General features: G+C 42.2%; 2 protein-coding genes across 2 annotated transcripts; both read left to right on the top strand.

Annotated features, from left to right (window-relative positions):
- Positions 1 to 830: 830 nt before the first annotated feature.
- Positions 831 to 10,372, top strand: LOC108423765 (tyrosinase-like). The gene is made up of 5 exons (XM_017691299.2): positions 831 to 1,689; positions 3,466 to 3,682; positions 4,552 to 4,699; positions 6,593 to 6,774; positions 8,989 to 10,372. The coding sequence occupies exons 1-5, from the start codon at positions 865 to 867 to the stop codon at positions 9,228 to 9,230; spliced, it is 1,614 nt and encodes a 537-aa protein (XP_017546788.1). The 5' UTR covers positions 831 to 864; the 3' UTR covers positions 9,231 to 10,372.
- Positions 10,373 to 13,320: 2,948 nt separating this feature from the next.
- On the top strand, positions 13,321 to 20,579 carry kpna7 (karyopherin alpha 7 (importin alpha 8)). Its single transcript, XM_017691298.2, has 10 exons — positions 13,321 to 13,479; positions 16,544 to 16,684; positions 17,118 to 17,203; positions 17,286 to 17,554; positions 17,979 to 18,061; positions 18,137 to 18,400; positions 18,543 to 18,776; positions 19,849 to 20,031; positions 20,178 to 20,324; positions 20,446 to 20,579. The coding sequence occupies exons 1-10, from the start codon at positions 13,414 to 13,416 to the stop codon at positions 20,530 to 20,532; spliced, it is 1,560 nt and encodes a 519-aa protein (XP_017546787.1). The 5' UTR covers positions 13,321 to 13,413; the 3' UTR covers positions 20,533 to 20,579.
- The last annotated feature ends 498 nt before the right edge of the window (positions 20,580 to 21,077 follow it).

Raw genomic sequence — 21,077 nt, 5'->3', positions numbered from 1 at the left:
CAAGTTTTTATCTAAAATATGCACATGGATTGTTGTAAAGGACACTTTGTCTATTCACGTTGCATATAGCTGTTTGCAAAAGTGTGGGTGCCCCGTTCAAACTGCATTGTTTTGTCGAGTTTCTAAGTGAAATTTTATCAAATTTAACAGGCTGGGGGGCAAAAACTGTGTCCTGTGCAAAAGTTATAGAATATGCGAATAGAAATGTGCAGAAAATGATAAAATTAGATTTATTTTCACCCACATGTAATAGCAATGGGACAAAACTAAAGCAAATTCCAGCACAGTTGAACCAAGAGGTTTATTCTATTCTTCTATTTACAGTTACAAAAAGTAAACCAAATACTAAGCTTGGGGTATTTAACGCTCTAGACACCAAGCCCAGAGAACTTAAAGCTTCCTTTTAAGCAGGTTTGTCAAAACCCAGTGCTGAAAATGTATTTTAAATGTTAGTTTAACTGCCATTCCTTGACACTTCTGTCCCAAAGAGTATAGAACAATGTTAAAAGGCCTCCACGACAGCAACACAGCTAAACGCACAGAGCTGGATCTCCAAACATCTGCTAAATCAACACATCTTCATTTAGGTCCTACTGGGAGTTAAGGAGACCTGTAAGAGTTAACTCAGCACCAGGGATTTTGCTGTGGAGGGGAAGAGCTCCCAGTATCAGTGGAGGGTGAATGTGACTGAAAGAATTTCTACTCTGAAACGACCTGAGGCTGAGAGGCATGTGATCTGAAGAAGCTGATGGGCGGGCGGGGGGGCTGGGAAATACTTGCAAAGAAAAGGACCTGAGAGGATTAACCCCACATTCTCACTGAGCCTTCAGAAGCAGGAGAAGCTCTTCTCTTCCCACTGCTGAGATGTGGCTGCTGGCTCTAATCACTCTTGTCGTTCAGTTGCTGAAACCAGCTTACCAGCAGTTTCCCCGGCAGTGCGTCACCAGAGAGGTCCTCGCTTCTAAGGAATGCTGTCCCATTTGGGAAGGGGATGGCTCAGCCTGTGGAGCCCGATCGGGCCGGGGAGTGTGCCAAGATGTGGTCGTGTCTGAGGAGCCTAACGGCCCCCAATTCCCGTTTGAAGGTATAGACGACAGAGAGAGGTGGCCACTGGTGTTTTACAACCGCACCTGCCGCTGCCTCCAAAACTACATGGGCTACAACTGTGGAGAGTGCAGCTTTGGCTACTTCGGACCAAACTGTGGAGAAAGGCGCGAAACGATTCGAAGAAATGTTTTCCAGCTGTCGACCGCAGAAAAGCAGAGGTTTATTGCTTACCTGAATCTCGCCAAGAACACAGTCAGCCAAGATTATGTAATTGCGACTGGCACCTACAGCGAAATGAACAACGGCACCAACCCTCTGTTCAGGAATGTGTCCGTCTATGATCTGTTCGTTTGGATGCACTACTACGTTTCTCGACACGCTCTGCTAGGTGGCACCAGTAATATATGGATGGGGGTGGACTTTGGGCACTGGGCGCCGGCCTTCTTGCCGTGGCACAGGGTGTTCTTGCTGCGCTGGGAACATGAGATTAGGAAGTTGACGGGAGACTTCAGCTTCACCATTCCGTATTGGGACTGGAGAGATGCGCAGGGATGCGAAGTGTGCACTGACAATCTCGTGGGAAGCCAGAGTCGTCTCAACCCCAACCTCATCAGTCCATCATCTGTGTTCTCTTCCTGGAAGGTAAGGGAAAAAAATAAAATTCATACATGGATTAATATAAAACTCCATCCAAGGGAAAACGCACCAGTGCAGGTACCAGTTTATTAGGTACATCTACACTCAATAACTTTCTGCCAAACATTCAGAAGTTATGGAAGAAACGCTTTTGCTTTCCAGAGCAGTGGTTCTCAGACTGTTCCTCAAGGCCGCTTTCGCTTCCCCAAAGGACCATGTTTGTATGAAGAATTACCGAAAGATCTGAAAAACCTGCACATCATGTAAAGGTTCTGTTGCCATTTAAATGTTTCTTCTAGAACCTTTAAATTACATGAGGATTATTTGAGGAACCTGTGAGGAACCATCTACATTCTTAAAAATAAAAGTGCCAAAAGCATTTCTTCTTAATGTAGCAGCATACAAGAACCACTTTGGGTTCCCTAAAAACTTTTCAATGGATGGTTCTTTGGAAAATCACTTTTGTAAATGAGATGTTTCTTATTGTAGTGGTGTACTAGAACCACTTTTGGTTCCCTTATAACTATTCAAAGAATGGTTCTTTGGAGAACAATTTTTGTAAATGAGGTGTGTGAGGGTGAAGAACCTTTTTAAAGTTTTAAGAACCTTAATATAATTCGAAAATTATATAAGAAAAAATCTTAAATTTGTATAGTACCTTTACCTTATTTGGAGGCTCTTTGACGAACCTGTGAAGAACCATCTACACTTTTAAAAACAAAAGTGCCAAAAGCATTTGTTTTTTACATAGTGACATACAAGAACCACTTTTGGTTCCCTCAAAACCTTTTAATGGATGATTTTTGGAGAACCATTTTTGTACACAAGCTATGGTACTGAAGGTTTTGGTATGGAACCTTTAAATCATGTGAAAGTTCTTTGAGGAACCTGTGAAGCACCATCTACCTCTTAAAAATAGGACCAAAAGCATTTGTTTTTTTATGTAATGACATTCAAGAACCGCTTTTGGTCCCCTTAAAACCTTTCAACAGATGGTTCATTAGAGAACCATTTTGTACATGAGATGTGTGAGGGTGTGGAACCTTTCTAAAGATACAAGAACCATCATATAATGTAAAAGTTCTAGGAAGAATGCTTAAATTGGTACAGAACCTTTATGTGAAAGTTCTCTACAGTTTAAAACAGTTCTTCACACTCTCAAATGTCCATTTCAAACATGGTTCTTTAAGGGAAAGTGGTTCTTCTAGACCCATCTGCAGCACCTTTGGGTTAAGATTGTACATTGATTAATATAAGACTCCGTAACAAGGTCCCAGTGAAGGCGCCAGGACGTATTCTGTGCTGTGATGTCACTTTTGCTTCCCTGAAGAACCTTTTAATGATGGTACTGTAAGAGCCATTTCTGAAATTGAGATATGGTGAGGCTGAAGAACGTATAAGAACTTCCACATTATGTAAAGGTACCATACAACCAAGCCAAGAACCGTAGAGGAACCTTTGTTTTTAAGAGTGTGCAGCTACCATAGCTGCATTTTGTAGGTAAACAAGTATGGACTTCAACCCATCTGCACAATTTATCAGCCCTCTAACCCATCCATGGATGAGAGGGGACCACCATAGGACCACCACTGAGATATTAATGGGTGTGGTATTCTCGGCACAGCAGTGACACTGACCTGGTAGTGACATGTTAGTATGTGCTTGTATGAGTGCATGTAGAACTGATCCACTGCTTCTTTTGAAAGTCTCACTGATATTAGATGTTTATGGTTGGTTCTATGCAGTGGACACAGTACCGAGTGTTCTTGTGTGCTTTTGTAGGTGATTTGCTCCAGAGCTCCAGAGTACAGCTTAAGGGGCGTATTGTGTGATGGAAGAGAGGAAGGACCTTTATTGCGCAACCCTGGCAATCATGACCGGAACTTGGCGGATGGCCTGCCCACGTCAGCTGAAGTGGACTTTACTCTCAGCCTGTCCCAGTACGACACTGGACCAATGGATCGCACAGCCAACATGAGCTTCAGGAACACGCTGGAAGGTTAACAACTATGACACATAAGAGAAACACACTTCAGATGACTTTACAATGATGTTGCATGCATTAGGAATTTTTCTTGGTATACTGTATGCTACACTCAATTTAAAGTCAGAGACCCCCTTTATTTATTTAACTTCCGGTCAAAACTGTCAATTAGCACAAAGTTATTTATTTTTCTGTGCTGGTAAAAAAAAATAGAAAGCATATATTTAACAGAAAGTGACATAAATAACAATAAGTTGAGGAGCAATGAAGAAATCTCTACGTTTTTAATCATTTTTATCAACTCCGTATACAATATCCTATAACCAGTATCCTTGGGAATATCTTCCGAAAAAAAGTATACTCAGTGGCTATTGAGTGGGCACTGACTGGACAGGAAATAACACACATGAAAGGTAGTTTCTGATGTCTGCTCAGCACTGTTCATCTATACATCCTTCCTGCAATGAACATAATACAATGCACACATACTATACATACCATACATACAGGTCAGCCTTATGCATGCCTAGACATAAGTATGGATAAGGGATAAAGAGGAACGGTAACTGTGGCGCCGTAACGTGCAAGTCCAACATGAGGATAACGGACATCAGAGGTATGCTGTAAAAAAAGAGCTGCATTAAATTGCCTCGATTCAACTGTGTACATTAATTTCACATTAATAAAATACATCAAATGTTCAGCCTATTTACTTCTGGTAATACTTCTGTTGACGTAATATGCTTTTTTCATGTGGAAGTTATTTTATTAAGTAGTAAATTCAATTTACACAAGTGTAAAATGGGATTGTAGGGTTTAGGCAAACTGAGTCTGTCTCTCTCTTGATCTACAGTCTGGTCTGTATTACCCTCTTCCTTGTGCAGGATTTGGGAATCCTCGGACTGGCCTGGGGAACAGTCCCAAACTGGGTATGCATGCAGCGCTGCACGTCTTCATGAACGGCTCCATGTCTTCAGTGCAGGGTTCAGCCAATGATCCAATTTTCATACTGCACCATGCATTCGTGGATAGGTAAGAATAAGCCAGGAGAAACTGGCCCATGTCCAGCCAGGGGTCAAATCCATATGTCCACTTCTTTATATTTCCAGTGATGTAGTATGGCCAAGGCTATTTCTGGACTTGTGGGAGCAGAGGTGGATTTAGTGATTCTGGGGCTCTCAGCAAAGACAAGGTTTGGACCCCCTGGACACACACTAGTGGTGTACATATCTACTAAATAATATCTTGGCAAGTGAACTCATCTTAAAGCCAAGTAATATGTCTAATAGTTCTCATATTTTGAGATCACTGGAAGAATATTATAAGTTAATTTTTTAGTAATCTCTGTATGCAAAGCACAATTTTAAAAACCAATACTGGATGCTTATGATCTTTGGGCCCTCAAGCGGCACAGCATTAAAAGCAGACATGATTCTGCAGTGGAAATCACCGCATGGTCTCAGGAACATTCCTGAAAACCACCGTCTGTGAACAGTTTGTCGGTGTATCCACAAATGCAATTTAAATCTCTACCATGCAAAAAACAAACCATATATAAACAGGATCCAGAAACTCTGCCACCTTCTCTGGGCCTGAGCTCATTTAAGATGGACTAAGGTCCAAACAATCAGTACTTGAAGTTCTCTTTGGAAAATCATGGACACTGTGTCCTCTGGCCTAAAGATGATCCGTCTTGTTATCAGTGCACAGTTCAAAAGCCAGTATTCCTGATGTTATAGGGGCGTATTAGTGCACATTGCATGGGTGAGGTAAACATCTGTGAAGACATCATCAATGCTGAATGATAGGTATAGGTTTTCAGAACATATGCTGCCATCCAGACGACGTCTTTTTCAGGGAAGGCCTTGATTATTTCAGCAAGACAATGTCCAACCACATTCCTGCATGTATTACAACAGCGTGGCTCTAGAGTAAGAGTCCAAGTGCTAAACTGGCCTGTCTGCAGTCCAGAACTGTCACCATTGAAAACATCTGCCATATTATGAAACAGAAAAATACAACAAAGGAGACCCAGAACTGTTAAACAGCCTAAATCGTGTAGTAAACAAGAACAGGAAAACATTTCAAACATCAAAGAACAGGACATTTCACTTTCTAAACTAGAGCTGTGTGTCCTCATTTCCCAAACACTTACAGAGTGCTGATTAAAGAAGAGGTGATGAAACACAGAGCTAAACATGTCCCCGTCCCCGTGCTGCTGCCAAGAAATATCAAATGGGCATATCATTTTCAGAAAACAATAATATTTCTCAGTTTTAACGCATGTTGCCTCTGTATTATTTTCAATTATATATAGGGTTTACATCATTTGCACATCATTGCACTTAATTTACATTTTTCACAGCTTTTTTTTGGAAACTGGGTTGTGTCAAGTAAGGGCAGTCATGGGCTGGAGGTTAGGGTCCAGCCCTGTGACTGGAAGGTTGCCGGTTCGAGCCTCTCGGCTGACAATCCAGGCCTGAAGTGTCCTTGAGCAAGACACCTAACCCCCAATTGTTTCCTAGGTGCCGTGGATAGGGCTGCCCACCGCTCCAGGCAAGTGTGCTCACTGCCCCCTAGTGTGCATGCATGTGGGCGTTTCACTGTACAGATGGGTTAAACGCGGAGGTCTAATTCCACAGTGTGCAAACACAGGCGGCAAAATGGTTCTAAATTCAAGGTTTAACAAAAGTCATCAAAATAAAAACTCGAGTAAAAGAAGTATCGAAGGAGCACAAGATGTGATTGAATTGTAACAGTCATCCGCAAATATTAATTGGGGAAAATAATCTATAATAATTATAGTCAAGGGCCCTTAGCAACTACTTTTACCACTCATAGCAAGACAGGCCTGGAGTGTGTAGCATCAATCATCATTTTAAACAGGCCCTTCTTTTACATCTACTTCCCCATTTTATTCCTCAGCATCTATGAACAGTGGTTGAGGAGACACCAGCCAGAAAGCTCTCACTACCCACAGGCCAACGCTCCGATTGGGCACAACAGCGAATACTACATGGCTCCCTTCCTTCCGCTGTACCGGAACATAGATTACTTCCTGTCCAGCAAAGAGATGGGCTATGAGTACTCCTACCTGCAAAATCCTGGTGAGTGCATGATTCCCTAATTTTATACATTTTAGAGATTCCTGCTGTGAATATTGTTTTCATGTCTTTAGCAGAGCAGTCATGCACTACGTTTGGACCAAGCTGCTTTAGGAATAGTCAGTTTGTCATTTATTAAAGAGCCACATCTTACTTTTTTACCATTTTATTATTTCTTTATTATTTCCTTATTTACCAAAAAGTCATTATATTTGTGGGTTTATGTACTAAAACAAGCCATAATCATAATCAATGACCATTTTCCGACCTCTATTCAGTCTTTATAACAGGGGTGGGGAACTTTATAACAGGGGTGGGGAACTCCAGTCCTGGAGGGTCAGATTCCTGCATGTTTTGATTATTTTTCTGATTCAACTCATCAGTTACAGGTTTTAGCTGGTGTTCTAGGGCAGGGAAATGACCAACCGTGCTGGACTCTAGCCCCTTATTCCTGCTTCAGAACTAAACTGTCTCTGTTACTGTGCCTTTAGATTGTTATATGTAAATGACCGCTGTTCTGATGATGTGCAATTATATATATGTGTGTGTGTGTGTGTGTGTGTGTGTGTGTGTGTGTGTGTGTGTGTGTGTGTGTGTGTGTGTGTGTTAATTTTATATCTTAAATATATAGTTAGTATTATCAACGCTTCTAATTGCCAATTTCAGTTATTAAAACTGTACTTGTCCAGTTGTGCCACCTGACTTTTCAGACTAATTTCATTTTCAAACAGGCATCTACTCACATATGTGTAAAAACGTTTGTCCTTGAACTTTTTAAATAAATAAACGTTATTGTGATGACCACACATTTTCATGGTTTTCCTGAGGTCAGACCACCTGACACGGTAAACTGAGCCACGCTAACGTTGCTTTATTTTGCAAAATGGCTTTGAAAGTGTTCAAACATAAAATCACGCCAAACTATTTTGTTTAGAATTTTATACCACTGCATTGCCTTTTTTTGACTGTTTACTTAATCAAAATACATGGTTGGATGGTTGTGCCACCTGACTTTTTAATAATAATAATTAATAATCATTTTATTTATGTAGCTCTTTTCATGCCGGTGACAGCTAAAGACAGGTGATAAAACACAGTTGTAGAAGAGATCATTAGTATTTAATTAGAATCAGAAGAAAATGAAGATTAAATTACGAGATAGAGATAAAAACCACGAGACGTTCAGTTTTAATTAAATACTGACTTAAAGAGACGTTTTTAGATGCCTCCTAAAAGTGAGCGCTGAGATTGACTGTCTAGTAAAAGGTGGAATTGAGCTCCACAGTTAAGAAGCAGAAGAGCTGAAAGAGCCTCTCCATGTTCTCTGTGTTTTACTGAGGGTGTCTGTAGAAGGCCACTATCTACAGATCTCAGATCACATGCCGGAACATAAACAGACAGACGCTGTGATGTAAGCGGTGCTTTAGGGTTGTTTTGAGCTTTAAAGACTAGTAGCAGAGCTTTAAAGTCCATCCTGAGTGATACAGGTAGCCGGTGCAGCTCTTTTAAAACAGGAGCGATCTGATCTCTCTGTGTTGTTGTTGTTAGATTGCTGATGCCTTTTGTACGAGTTGTAAGGGGCGTATAATTTATTTAGGAAGTCCAGTAAGAGGACCATTACAGTGATCAACTCTGCTGTAAGAAATGCATGAACAAGCAGTTCAAGCATGAACAAGAACATGCAGGGTAAAACAGAGCTCGGAGTCTAGGATCACACCCAGGTTTCGTACTTCAGGTTTGGTATAAGAAGCTAAATTTTAGACCTTTGAAGGCAAAATGAAACTAAAATGAATTTAGATGAATGGACTGAAAGTGATTTCAGAGGTATTGTTGTTATTGTTATTCAGTTATTTTTGGGAAAATAATGGACAAAAAAATCCACATCATGTCAGTGACCCTACTTAGTTTCTCCAGACCTTTGTAGGTGATACATTTGGTGGAACTGGACCTTTTACGTTTTGGTTAAATACGCCTAAAATAGAAGAACCACTTTTGGTTCCCTAAAGATCATTTCAATGGATCTTCTATGGCATCACTCCAAAGAAACCTGGCAATTTTGTTATGTAGAGGAAAGTTTGAGGCTAAGTTCTCCCAAAAGAGTCAAAGAACTCGAGCTGGTTTGAGTTGAAATATTCAGCATTTTTTATTCCCTGATAGAATCACAGCAGCTCAGACTCCTTCATGCGTTTTCATATGAGTCTCTGTCTTCACCTGCAGGTCAGCGGTTTGTCGATGACGTGGTGTCGTATCTGGAGGAGGCGAGGGTGCTCTGGCCGTGGCTCCTGGGGGCAGCTGTCTTGGGGGCCCTTTGCTCCACGGCCATGGCTGTGTGTCTAGCTAAAGTCTCCAAGTCCATGTGGCGGTGCAGGAGCAGGCGACAGGGCTCCGAGAAGCAGCCTCTCATTATCAGCACTGACACAGAGGGCTCCTCGTCCTCTTACAGAACCCTGAGGCCATGAGTGGTGTGGGCTCTAGGGGGAGACAGCATACTTAAAATTATGCAATCAACGGTTTGACAGCTAGGGGGCGACAAAATACCTGAAAAATGATGTAATAAGCTGTGTGCGCACTAGATGGCGACAGCATCTATGCAGGTTTACATACAGGGCCTGTGCTTCCACGCTGCAGTCCTGGAGACCAAGCAATGCGTGGTTTAGTTAAGCCATTCTTGAGCTGATTTATACAGAAAACTGTGCAACAAAGTGGACTACAGGACTGGGGCTAAGCAAGGCTGATAATGGGCCCTGAGCTTGTTTTCAAGACATGGATTAAAGGGAGAATTCCAGACATTTTTCAAAATTTCTACATATTCAAACGGTTATGATGTAAACAAAGTCATTCAGAACGGTTTGGTGTAAAATGCTCCATTCTGGATAAACTTTCCCAGTAAGAATCGTCCACAGTGGTGGTGATAGGAACCAGACGTCTGAAAAGTTCAACCCCCCCCCAACCACCAGATTGTTACTACATGAAATGTTATTTTATGACATTTTATGATTCATTTAGAATTTTTCAAAAAGCCGTTAATGTCAGGAGGTACTTGCAGGGAGTCATAAGGAAAATAACCTTATTTTTTAAAATGCATTTCTATGTTGCCATCATCATCACATAGGCTCATTGGTGGTTTTGCACAGTAAACCCTGGTTCCTATCAGCACCACTGTGAAGGCCTCAGAGTTGCTAAGTTTCTTTACAATTTCACATCAAAACCCCTCTGAGTGGCTTACATCTCAAACACTAAATTACATAGAACATTGCTGGGATGTCCCTTTAATCCTCGCCTTGCGTTAACTTTTAATGGCAGTGGTTATTCATCATTACACTCAATGCTTTATTACATCATTATATCAGCCTTGGTTTAGGCTTAACCTCAATCTGGGTCTTACAAGGCCGCAAAAGTTCAGGGCTTAGGCTAAACTCTTGAATTTCTAGCTAGTGCTTATATGTAGGCTATTTGGCGCAGACCTGTCTTCATCTCTGTATAATGTAACCGCCTTTTCATTTCATTTAAAGGTAAAATGTAGTTAGTCTCATTCCTTTTTTGAACCTGCTGTTGCAATTCCTTATTAAGACTTCTCTTAAATAAAGATTTCCTTTCAGAATCTGGTAAAGTATTCCATGACTATATTCCTACATGATACTAATAACAATACAAATGTACCCATTTTTCTCATGTACAGGCTCAGAGCAGATAACAGTAAATTGAATGTGGTATTAAAATGTCACAGAGTGTTACAGAAGGAGATAGACTGGCATTAACTGAGCGGGCCTAATCTCTAAAGTCTGCTCTGAATGACTGATACAGTCAAATCCCATTGAATGTGGCTCAGCGAGGAGTTTTTGTCAGTCTTGTTCCACTGCCCTGCGTATTTGCCTGCATTAACACCCTCAATTTGCATCATTAGCTTATCAACCGGCCTTTAAATGGGATTGAGATGGGTGTGGCCCTGGGTGGAGAAGACCACTGTGCTTGAGAAGTGTTACTAAAACCTGTACATCCCACGCAAGGCTCCTTTAGACGTGGACAGTTCTCATGCCTTATTACGCTGGGGCTCAACAGAAACATTTACAGCATTTGGCTGAAGCTCTGATCCAGAGCGACGTACAATTTGATCAATTTACACAGGTAGGCGAAGGTGGTGTTAGGAGTCTAGCCCAAGGACTCTTATTGGTATAGTGTAGGGGGCTTGTCCAAACAGGGGATTGAACCCCAGTCTACAGCGGAGAAGGCAGAGGTGTTACCCACTACACTAACCGACCACTACAGTTTGTGAGCATGATGCTGTTCGTGACGCTAAAACTAAAAGGCAGTTTTAAAAAAGATACGAATGACAGTCGCAGATCAAACAGCCCTTAAAGGGCCCATATCATGGGAAAAAAATCTTTCTTTTTTTTTTAATAAAAGGGTTGCCGTCAATATATAAGCATGAAACTGCAAAAACAGCCCATTTTGAATTCATTGTGTTTGTGATGTCACAAAAGGAGAATTCCCACTCTGCAGTGTCTTCCGGGTTTCTCAAACACTAGGTGGCGCTCCCGAGTGAGTCCAAAATGAATGGGTTGATATGGAGCATTTGGGGAACATTATAGTTTATAAATGCTTAAACATTTTTAATGTAAAAGAATACAATCATTTCCTGAACAGCATGAAACATTTTAACACCGCTGTTATATTTCTAAGAGCTTTTAAACTCGAGTTATAGAGTTTAAAACGGGGTCCTCATGTAGGTCCATGACGTCAGAGAGTGTGAACAGCCAATGAGCTGCTCCGCTCGCCCATCAATCATCACTCTCTAGCAGCAAAGCCCCGCCTCCTCCTGCCCAAAACCCATTTGTTGTAGAAAAAAGGAAACAAATAGTCAAGTTTTCTTAGTTTTTTTAGTGAAATACATCCTTCTACTTTCTAAAATTAAAGAAATGTGCTGGTTGAGTGATTAGAGACTATTTTAACTAGCTGTTTTCAGCCGTTGAGCTCAATTCATTCCTGTTCATTAAGGACTAACTCGCGAGCGCCCTCTGCTGTTCAGCAGTCCTTTTTTGATATAATGGGCGAAATAGGAAGTGGCCAGATTCCTCATAAACCAGCTCTGATGTGTACACATACCCACCTGCTCAGGCTGCAGCAGATTAGCTCCACCTATTAATACTGAAGCTATAAGGAGTGTTTCAGCCCAGAGGCACAAAACAGAGCAGCCAATCAGAACAGAGGTCATCTGTGTAAACCAGTCTTAAAGACACAGTAACAAATAACCAGTTTAGTTGCGAGGGATCAAGAGAGGAAAATGTTGATTGTTTTTGCTACACAAAGCCAAACGGATGCTATAAGTTGACTTCGAGGAAAAAATTAAATTAAAGAAAAATATCACATATGGACCCTTTAAATGGAAAATCTCATGACTGGTCAACATTTCTCATAATGAAATGGTTTAGATGTAAAAAGACATTCAGAGTGGTTTGATGTAAAATGCTCCACTCTATAGAGCATTATGGACTCTGAGCTCTTCCCAGTGGTGGTGATGGGAACCAGACATCCTAAGAGGTTAATGGCTTTAAAAGCTCCCTCAAACTAAGTCATTATGTTTTTTGAGATCAGGGTTTAGTATATTACATATTTTTAAAAGCCATCCAGGGAGGAGAGGTGCATGCAGGGGGCTGTATGGCGAAATTTGAAATTAAAATGAAACAAACAAACAAACAAACAAACAAATAAACAAAGATTTTAAAGCAAAATTCCTTTCCTGATTTACCACCATTTAACCGTTATCAGCATCATAGGGAAAAGACTATTCGAATGTCATTCCATGACCATTCAATGCAATGTATGAGTGTCAAAATCTGGTAATGAGTATTTTTAAGCTGAAAAAACCTCTGATAGAAACCTCGTGTCTCCAAAACGGTAACTTGACAGGAGAAGGAAAAAACCTGCTTTACTTGTAATGTAAGTCAATGGAACCAGACATATTTCTAAGCAATTTTGGGACATTTCTTTTGGCCCATTCGTCATGAAAGTTCGACACAGTATAAAGGACAATAGGTGCTTTCAAAGTATGCAAAAAACTGGAAAACGACAAAAATGAAGATATGAGAGCGATATGATTTTATTGCATGTAAAAAAGTATTTTTTTAAACACACAATGTAAAAAACGTTCGTCAGATCAATAAAAAAAACTCATTAAAAAAAACAGAATAAATATTTTTCTTTCAATTGGTGTCGTTTTTTTGGGGTTGGATAAAACTGGTCCAATTGTCTTCCAGCAAGCTTAAATCGCACATATACCGAATAGCAGCCACAGCTTGTGATTGCAAAGACAGTTAAGAGGCTCAATAAATCATTTAAATACATTTCTTTCGAATATTCGTCGTAGAAATGTGGCCATAGGAGGAGAAACAGCTTGGAGTGGCTTTTTCGAGTGGGCGTGTCCTGCGGGGGCGTGTCACAGTGTGGGTGCGCCTCCCAGTGGGCGTGTCTCTGCGGATTGGCGTCAGCTGTTCGTAGTTGCGCTCGGAGTTTAAATGTGAAGAGGCAGAGCTTCTGCGGGAATGACGTGGTTGTTTAGTTTGGCCTGCTCGGCCGGTCGTTTTGTGTGGGTCATATTTGGTCATTTCTTCGTTTGTTAGTGGTCGCACAGGTTGACCCTTCACAATGCCGACCGAGAACCTGAGCGACAAACGCATGGCCAAGTTCAAAAACAAGGGCAAGGAGCCCACGGTGAGTTTTAAAGGGGAGCTCTGCCGTTTTTCACGAAATGCTTATTAATTAAAGATGCTGAGATGCAAACAGACATCCAGAGAAACTTCAGTTCAGATGCTCAGTCCCAGAGAAGCTTGGCGAGGGAGGATCGCTCCCAGTGGTGGTGATAGGAACCAGACGTCCGAGGGGTTTAATGCGTCTGAAACAGAGAAAGTTCTTCCAGGAGCTGGTTAGATAGGCTGCGTGATGTCTGACACAGCTTTTTTTGGTGTTTTGTTGGAAGGTTTTGGCTAAATTTGTTTTTAATCTGTGTACTTTAATCCTTCTATGGTGGACGGCTACATGCAGGGCGTTGTGTGGCAAAATAGTCTGCATTTTTTTTTTTTTTTTTTTTTCTTCAGGCTTGCCTTCAGTAAACCTACAGTGCATCCGGAAAGTATTCACAGCGCTTCACTTTTTCCACATTTTGTTTTGTTACAGCCTTATTCCAAATTTAATTATATTAATCTTTTTCCTCAAAATTCTACACAAAATACCCCATTGTGACCATGTGAAAAAAGTTTTCTCGAGAGTTTTGAAAATGTATTAAAATTAAAAAACAAAGAAATCACATTTACATAAGTATTCACAGCCTTTGCCATGAAGCTCAAAATTGAGCTCAGGTGCATCCTGTTTCCACTGATCATCCTTGAGATGTTTCTACAGCTTAAATGGAGTCCACCTGTGGTTGATTGGACATGATTTGGAAAGGCACACACCTGTCTATATAAGGTCCCACAGTTGACTGCATGTCAGAGCGCAAACACCAAGCATGAAGTCAAAGGAATTGTCTGTAGACCTCCGAGACAAAATTGTCTCGAGGCACAAATCTGGGGAAGGATACAGAAAAATTACTGCTGCGTTGAAGGTCCCAATGAGCACAGTGGCCTCCATCATTCGTAAATGGAAGAAGTTCGGAACCACCAGGACTCTTCCTAGAGCTGGCCGGCCGTCTAAATTGAGCGATCGGGGGAGAAGGGCCTTGGTCAGGGAGGTGACCAAGAACCCAATGATCACTCTGTCAGAGCTCCAGCGTTCCTCCGTGGAGAGAGGAGAACCTTGCAGAAGGACAACCATCTCTGCAGCAATCCACCAATCAGGCCTGTATGGCAGAGTGGCCAGGCGAAAGCCACTCCTTAGTAAAAGGCACAAGGCAGCCCGTCTGGAATTTGCAAAAAGGCACCTGAAGGACTCTCAGACCATGAGAAACAAAATTCTCTGGTCTGATGAGACAAAGATTGAACTCTTTGGTGTGAATGCCAGGCGTCATGTTTGGAGGAAACCAGGCACTGCTCATCACGAGGCCAATACCATCCCTACAGTCAAGCATGGTGGTGGCAGCATCATGCTATGGGGATGTTTCTCAGCAGCAGGAACTGGCAGACTAGTCAGGATAGAGGGAAAGATGAATGCCGCAATGTACAGAGACATCCTGGATAAAAACCTGCTCCAGAGCGCTCTTGACCTCAGACTGGGGCGACGGTTCATTTTTCAGCAGGACAACGATCCGAAGCACACAGCCAAGATCTCAAAGCAGTGGCTTCAGGACCACTCTGTGAATGTCCTGGAGTGGCCCAGCCAGAGCCCAGACTTGAATCCGATTGAACATCTCTGGAGAGATCTGAAAATGGCTGTGCACAGACGTCTCCCATCCAACCTGATGGAGCTTCAGAGGTACTGCAAAGAAGAATGGGCAAAACTGCCTAAAGATAGGTGTGCCAAGCTTGTGGCATCATATTCAAAAAGACTTGAGGCTGTAGTTGCTGCCAAAGGTGGTTCTACAAAGTATTAAGCAAAGGCTGTGAATACTTATGTAAATATGATTTCTTTGTTTTTTAATTTTAATAAATTTTCAAAACTCTCGAGAAAACGTTTTTCACATGGTCACAATGGGGTATTTTGTGTAGAATTTAGAGGAAAAAGATTAATTTAATTCAATTTGGAATAAGGCTGTAACAAAACAAAATGTGGAAAAAGTGAAGCGCTGTGAATACTTTCCGGATGCACTGTAGGTGTGTAGGTCCGCTGGTGGTTTCGGATAGAAAATGAACTGTTGTAGACATGTTTACCCCTGGTTCCCATCAGCACCACTCCAAAGTATCTCTGCAGTGAACCACTTCACATAAACCCCCACTGAATGAGTCTGTTTATGTCTGAAGGGCAGAGCTGTTCAGATATTTAAGCTGCCGTTTAGAGTTCTTTAGATGTTTAAAAGCTTCTGTGCCTTTTGGTGATTGAGAGACGCTCAGTGTGAATGTGATGACCCATCGTACAGAAGCCTATTGACTAGGATTTCTTTAGTGGTGGTCACAGGAACCAGGGGTCAGGACATCTACTACATGGCTGCGTTCTTCACTGTCCAGAACCCCTGAAGCTCTTGCATGTAACGATGCTTAGGGGCTATTTTGACTTACGCCTGTACCACTATGCATCTGATCATTTTAGACCAAAACCTTCTCAACTATTGTACGGCCACTTCAGTGCTAGTGATGGGAGCCAGATGTCCACCAGAATTTGATGCTTCTAAAAGCTCCCACAGTTATTACATGACATGGCTACAGTTATACAGCTTGGAGCCTGAGACACTGTTAGTTGATCTGAGGCCAGGATTTGGCATATTGCATGTTTTTAAAGCTGTCTGGAGAGGAGAGGTACATGAGGGGGTCATAAGGTGAAATGGATTTTAAAGTAAACTTTCTGACCGTCTAACCATGATCAGCATTGTATGTAGAGCCTGTTCATTTTTTGGTAGTAAATGAAATACAAACTTATGATGGATGGGCCAAATGGGTGGATTATGTATTTGATCATTTTGGAGCAAAACTTTTCTCTTAACGATTATAAAACATCTGTCGTCAGGCAGCTTGATCATAAGCGTTTTATGCAGGCTTTAAACTCCATATGTCGTTCCCATCACCACCACTGTGAACAACTCTAGAGATCCTGACTGGTGCGTTTTTGCGTCAGACCACTCTGAGTGACCTTGTTTACGTCCTGACCATTGAATTATTCAGTTTTGCCTGGTCTTTGTTCGTTCCTGAAGAAAATGCGTGAACGCAGAGTTGCGGAGTGTGTTGAACTTCGTAAAGCACAAAAGGTGGAGAGCATCCTAAAGAGGAGAAACATCTCATCTCAGCCTGATGAAGAGCCCCTGTCGCCAGAGTACAGCTCTGACAACCAACAGGTCAGTCACATGATTTCAGACTGTTCAGTGACCGCATGAAATGTAAATTTATTTTTTAAAAAGCTCGCCTCAAATGAAGTTTTATGATCACGCATGTATCGCTATATGATTACTGCTGAAAGCCAAAATTCTTAGACGCTTTGTATTTTATAAAAGTAATTTTTAGAGCAAATCACTGAAGAGACGCCATCTGTTTAGTTTATAGCCCAGATTTGGGGGAAAATGTGTCGACTTTCAGTAGAAAAACAGGAGTTCAGCTTTTATTATAAGGGTTTAAAATCCCACCCATCTGTTTGACTGGAAAGAGTTGCTGCTCTCATGACACTTCGAATGTAGCTTAAGAAATGAGTTATGAGTGTTTTGGAACTACAGGTGGTTCCAAGGAGTTTGAGGCTGTTGCTGTACTCTTACCTGATCTTTGTTACTCAAGCAGATGATGTCTGTAACAATCCAGGAGATTATTGCCAACGTTAACAGTGACTGTCCTAAGAAACAGACGCAAGGCTGTCAGACGGCCAGGTAGAGCTGCAGGTTTCATTCCTCGTTCTTTTGCGGGCTTGGTTCTTGAGCGTTTCATGGCCACGTTCTGCTGTCTCTTTAGGAAGCTGCTGTCACGGGAGAGGAACCCTCCACTGAAGGAGATAGTGGAGGCAGGCCTGCTGTCCCGCTTTGTGGAGTTCTTGAGCAGGAACGATAATCCCACTCTGCAGTTTGAGGCTGCCTGGTCCCTCACCAATGTGGCATCAGGCACCTCATGGCACACACAGCAGGTGGTTGAACATGGAGCAGTGCCTGCCTTTATCGCCCTCTTGGCCTCGCCCATGCTCAACATAAGTGAACAGGCTGTCTGGGCTCTGGGGAACATTGCAGGTAACACCTGTGACCACTTCTTGTTGGGGCAAGAAATGCCACACTTGTTTACATCGTTCAGTTGCTATTGGCACTCTTTGTTTGCTCCCACCTCAAATCCCCAACCCTCTTTAAGCATTCAGTGAGGGTTCCTGGAGTCCTTCCAGGCTTTCAAGAAGTAACTTGGTTTGAAGTATTTTAGAAAGCTGTGGCTGTCACAGTCTGGATACATTAACATGGCAAATTAATGGCTGCAAATACATCTTGCATTAATGTTAGTTTCCATATTCAGTTTTGGAACAAGTAGTATCAAGTACAATATTGAGGTTTCCCTTGTACCCCAGTAACACTAGTTGCAAGCTAACATGGTAGTCATGATACTATATGGGACAGTGCAACTTGATTGGGATGCATTTAGCTGCAGATATAACATGTTCTTCCACAGGTGATGGCCCATCATATAGAGATGCACTTATTGACTGCAATGTAATCCCTGCTCTACTGGCTCGCTTGACGCCCGATGCCCCGGTAAGTCTGTACTGCCTTTTTCCCCCACTTCATACATAAAGCACAGGACACGAGCCACTTTATTTTTCTCTCCAGACTGGCTACCTTCGCAATCTGACATGGACCCTCTCGAACCTGTGCAGAAACAAGAACCCTTTCCCTCGCTTTTCTGCCGTCCAGCAGATGCTTCCCTCTATTATCCAGCTGCTTCACCATAGCGACAAATCCGTCTTGTCGGATGCGTGCTGGGCTATCTCCTACCTCACGGACGGGCCCAATGAGAGGATTGACGTTGTAATTAAGACTGGAATCCTTCCACGGCTGGTTGAGCTGCTGGGCTTTGAGGAGCTTGCAGTGGTGGTGAATATAGATTTGAGGCTTAGAGTTAAATTGAGTAAACTAATTTCAGTTCTATTAAGGCAATGATTGTTACAAACTTTCTGGGGGGGGCGGGGGGGGGGGGGGGTATGTGCACCTGATCAGACTCTATTTTCAAAAACAGACTCCAGCACTGCGCTCCATTGGGAACATTGTGAGCGGCTCAGATCTGCAGACACAGATGGCCATTGACTCAGGCGTGCTCAACGCTCTGCCCAAACTAATGCGCCACCCCAAACCCAGTGTGCAGAAGGAGGCAGCCTGGGCTGTATCCAACATTGCAGCTGGACCACGCCAACAGATCCAGCAACTAATCACATGTGGTCTTCTGGGTCCCCTTGTGGACCTCCTGAAGAATGTAAGTAGCGAAAGCTCCATTCACTGGTTGGGTCTAAAGATTGGGACAGTCCTGTGCGACATGAAAGCTAGTCTTGACATGATTTCCAAATTCTCCCCATACAGTTGCTTCAGTTCAAACTATGGTTCATGCTAAAGGTGGTAAGCCTGCTCAGATGTGTGCTAGATGTTCTGATATGTACTGTTCTCCAGAAAACTGATACAGGTTGACATTAGATTCTGGAGTTCTGATCAAATTGACTTGCTTGGAGACAATGTTGGTTATAAAGGGGGTCTCCAGTTATTGGACAATTCAATCAGTGAAGTTAAGGGATGTTTGCCAGTTCAGATCTTGGCCAGATTTTTGCTCAAATCATGAATGTTGTGGTGTAATTATACATGATTTTAAATAAAATAAAATGGCAATTTGACAATTTAAAAGCAGATGTTTAGAGTACAGAGTTAATTTACCCAGCACTGTTTTTCAGGTTAAAAAGCCTAATCAGGATTCTCCTAAACTCATCTGTGCAGTCCTGGTTAACCTTCAGTGTGTTTGGTATTATAAAGAACGGCCAATTCTGATTTTCTTTACGAATGTGGTGAATGGGTCACAATGTCTGAGTATTTGCCCATTGTCTACTATTCAGAACGACTAGTCTGCCTGTCCTGGTGGGTTTTTGTAAGCTGGGGAGGTCTTCTATGGGTACTAGTTTTGCCATGCAATGAACTTTCCTTGCTATGAATGCATTTTGGACTAAATCTTTCATAGAACAATACGACTTGTGTATTGGCTTCATGAGGTTGCTTTGGCTGCTTCAGACATCTTGTTCCCATAACCACTGTGGCATGACTGCTCTATAATGGTGCCTTTTGCATCAAACCACTCTGGTTCCCCCAAAGTGATCTTATGAACATGACTTAAATGGTCGAGCAGGATGCTCAGTGAATTCTACCAGCCAAGATAACACTACAATGCTTTTAGGAGACCCAGCCCTTTATTACTTTGACTCTAACTGCATATTTTTGGGGTGGGGGGGGATTATACAACACCTTCAAGTACGTTATCATGCATAACTTCTGGATACGTCTTTCAGGCTGACTTTAAAACCCAACGAGAGGCAGTCTGGGCAGTCACCAACTACACCAGTGGAGGAACAGTGGAGCAGGTGGTACAGCTTGTGAAGTGTGGTGGCCTGGAAGCCATCCTAAATCTACTTACAGTCAAGGATGCCAAGACTGTCCTGGTCATCCTGGATGCTGTCAATAACATTTTCTTGGTAAGGGTGCCATTGAGGACCTTGAAGCAGATCACACATGGTGACACTGGATCTTCTGTATTGTTTGCATTAGTCAGTGAAGCAAATAATTAAATGACTGACCAGTTTAGCTTATTGACTGACCAACCCTCTACTCATTTCCCCAGGCTGCTGAGAAGCTAGGGGAGGTGGAGAAGCTTTGTCTACTGGTGGAAGAGATGGGTGGACTGGATCGCATTGAGCTCCTTCAGAATCATGAAAACAATGCAGTGTATCGTGCCGCCCAAGGACTTATAGAGAAATACTTCAGTGAGGTGAGTTCATTGGAACAAAACTTCACTGAACTGGATGTGCTGCACAAAAAATTGGGTTTGGTTGCATTTGTTGTAGGTAATTTCAGCTGTATTTTGTACCTGTTCCCTTGTCAAACTGCAGAACGGTGAAGAGTGTCTGAAGACTGAAGCCACTGAAACGGACTTTGTTTTTGGACCAACTGAGGTTCAGAGAAGATTTGACTTTTGACGTCTTATGCATTTCAGTTTTGGATTAAATAAATATTTTTTGCAGTATTTGGCCTCTTGTTATTGGGAACATGCCCAGCTGTCCAAAAACAGTACAAAGTAGACACACACTGCATGTATTACTTTCAGAAGGCTGGATTATGTTCTGGAAAGTGTTTAGTTACTGCACAAGTTGTTTTGAAGACGACTGTTTAGGAGGGGAGGGGGGGGGGTCGTCATTTTGCCATATGGAAACAGCACAAGATGGGACTGCAATTTGCAGTGCATAAAAAGGAGGGAGTGTAAAATTGCACTGCAGGAACGGCTACATTCATCATCCAGGCATGAGGGGAGTGCATAATGGTGACATGAATTCTTGAGTTTTGCCTATTTAAGAAATTGTAGCTTACTTTGTAGTTTTCTGTAAGAAATCAGGCCTTTGCATTGAAAAATAACCAGTAAAAGCAGCCTTGGTGTAGAATGGGAGGGGCAGGGGGTGTGGCAGAAAACATTTAGCTGTACATCTAAATGGTGCATCTTGGTATTTCATGCCCATCCTTTTGCCTC

The sequence above is a fragment of the Pygocentrus nattereri genome, chromosome 18 (genome assembly GCF_015220715.1).
Source record: "Pygocentrus nattereri isolate fPygNat1 chromosome 18, fPygNat1.pri, whole genome shotgun sequence".
Classification (NCBI taxonomy): Eukaryota; Metazoa; Chordata; class Actinopteri; order Characiformes; family Serrasalmidae; genus Pygocentrus; species Pygocentrus nattereri.
The sequence above is the reverse complement of the archived record's forward strand: the minus strand, read 5'-3'. Positions and strand labels throughout refer to the sequence as shown.

Coding starts and splice junctions, on each gene's coding strand:
- LOC108423765 (XM_017691299.2), top strand. CDS start 865: ATGTGGCTGCTGGCTCTAATCACTCTTGTCGTTCAGTTGCTGAAACCA. Junction 1,690..3,465: donor CTGTGTTCTCTTCCTGGAAG/GTAAGGGAAAAA, acceptor GTGCTTTTGTAG/GTGATTTGCTCCAGAGCTCC. Junction 4,700..6,592: donor CACCATGCATTCGTGGATAG/GTAAGAATAAGC, acceptor TTTATTCCTCAG/CATCTATGAACAGTGGTTGA.
- kpna7 (XM_017691298.2), top strand. CDS start 13,414: ATGCCGACCGAGAACCTGAGCGACAAACGCATGGCCAAGTTCAAAAAC. Junction 18,777..19,848: donor TTGTGGACCTCCTGAAGAAT/GTAAGTAGCGAA, acceptor TACGTCTTTCAG/GCTGACTTTAAAACCCAACG. Junction 20,325..20,445: donor TAGAGAAATACTTCAGTGAG/GTGAGTTCATTG, acceptor GTCAAACTGCAG/AACGGTGAAGAGTGTCTGAA.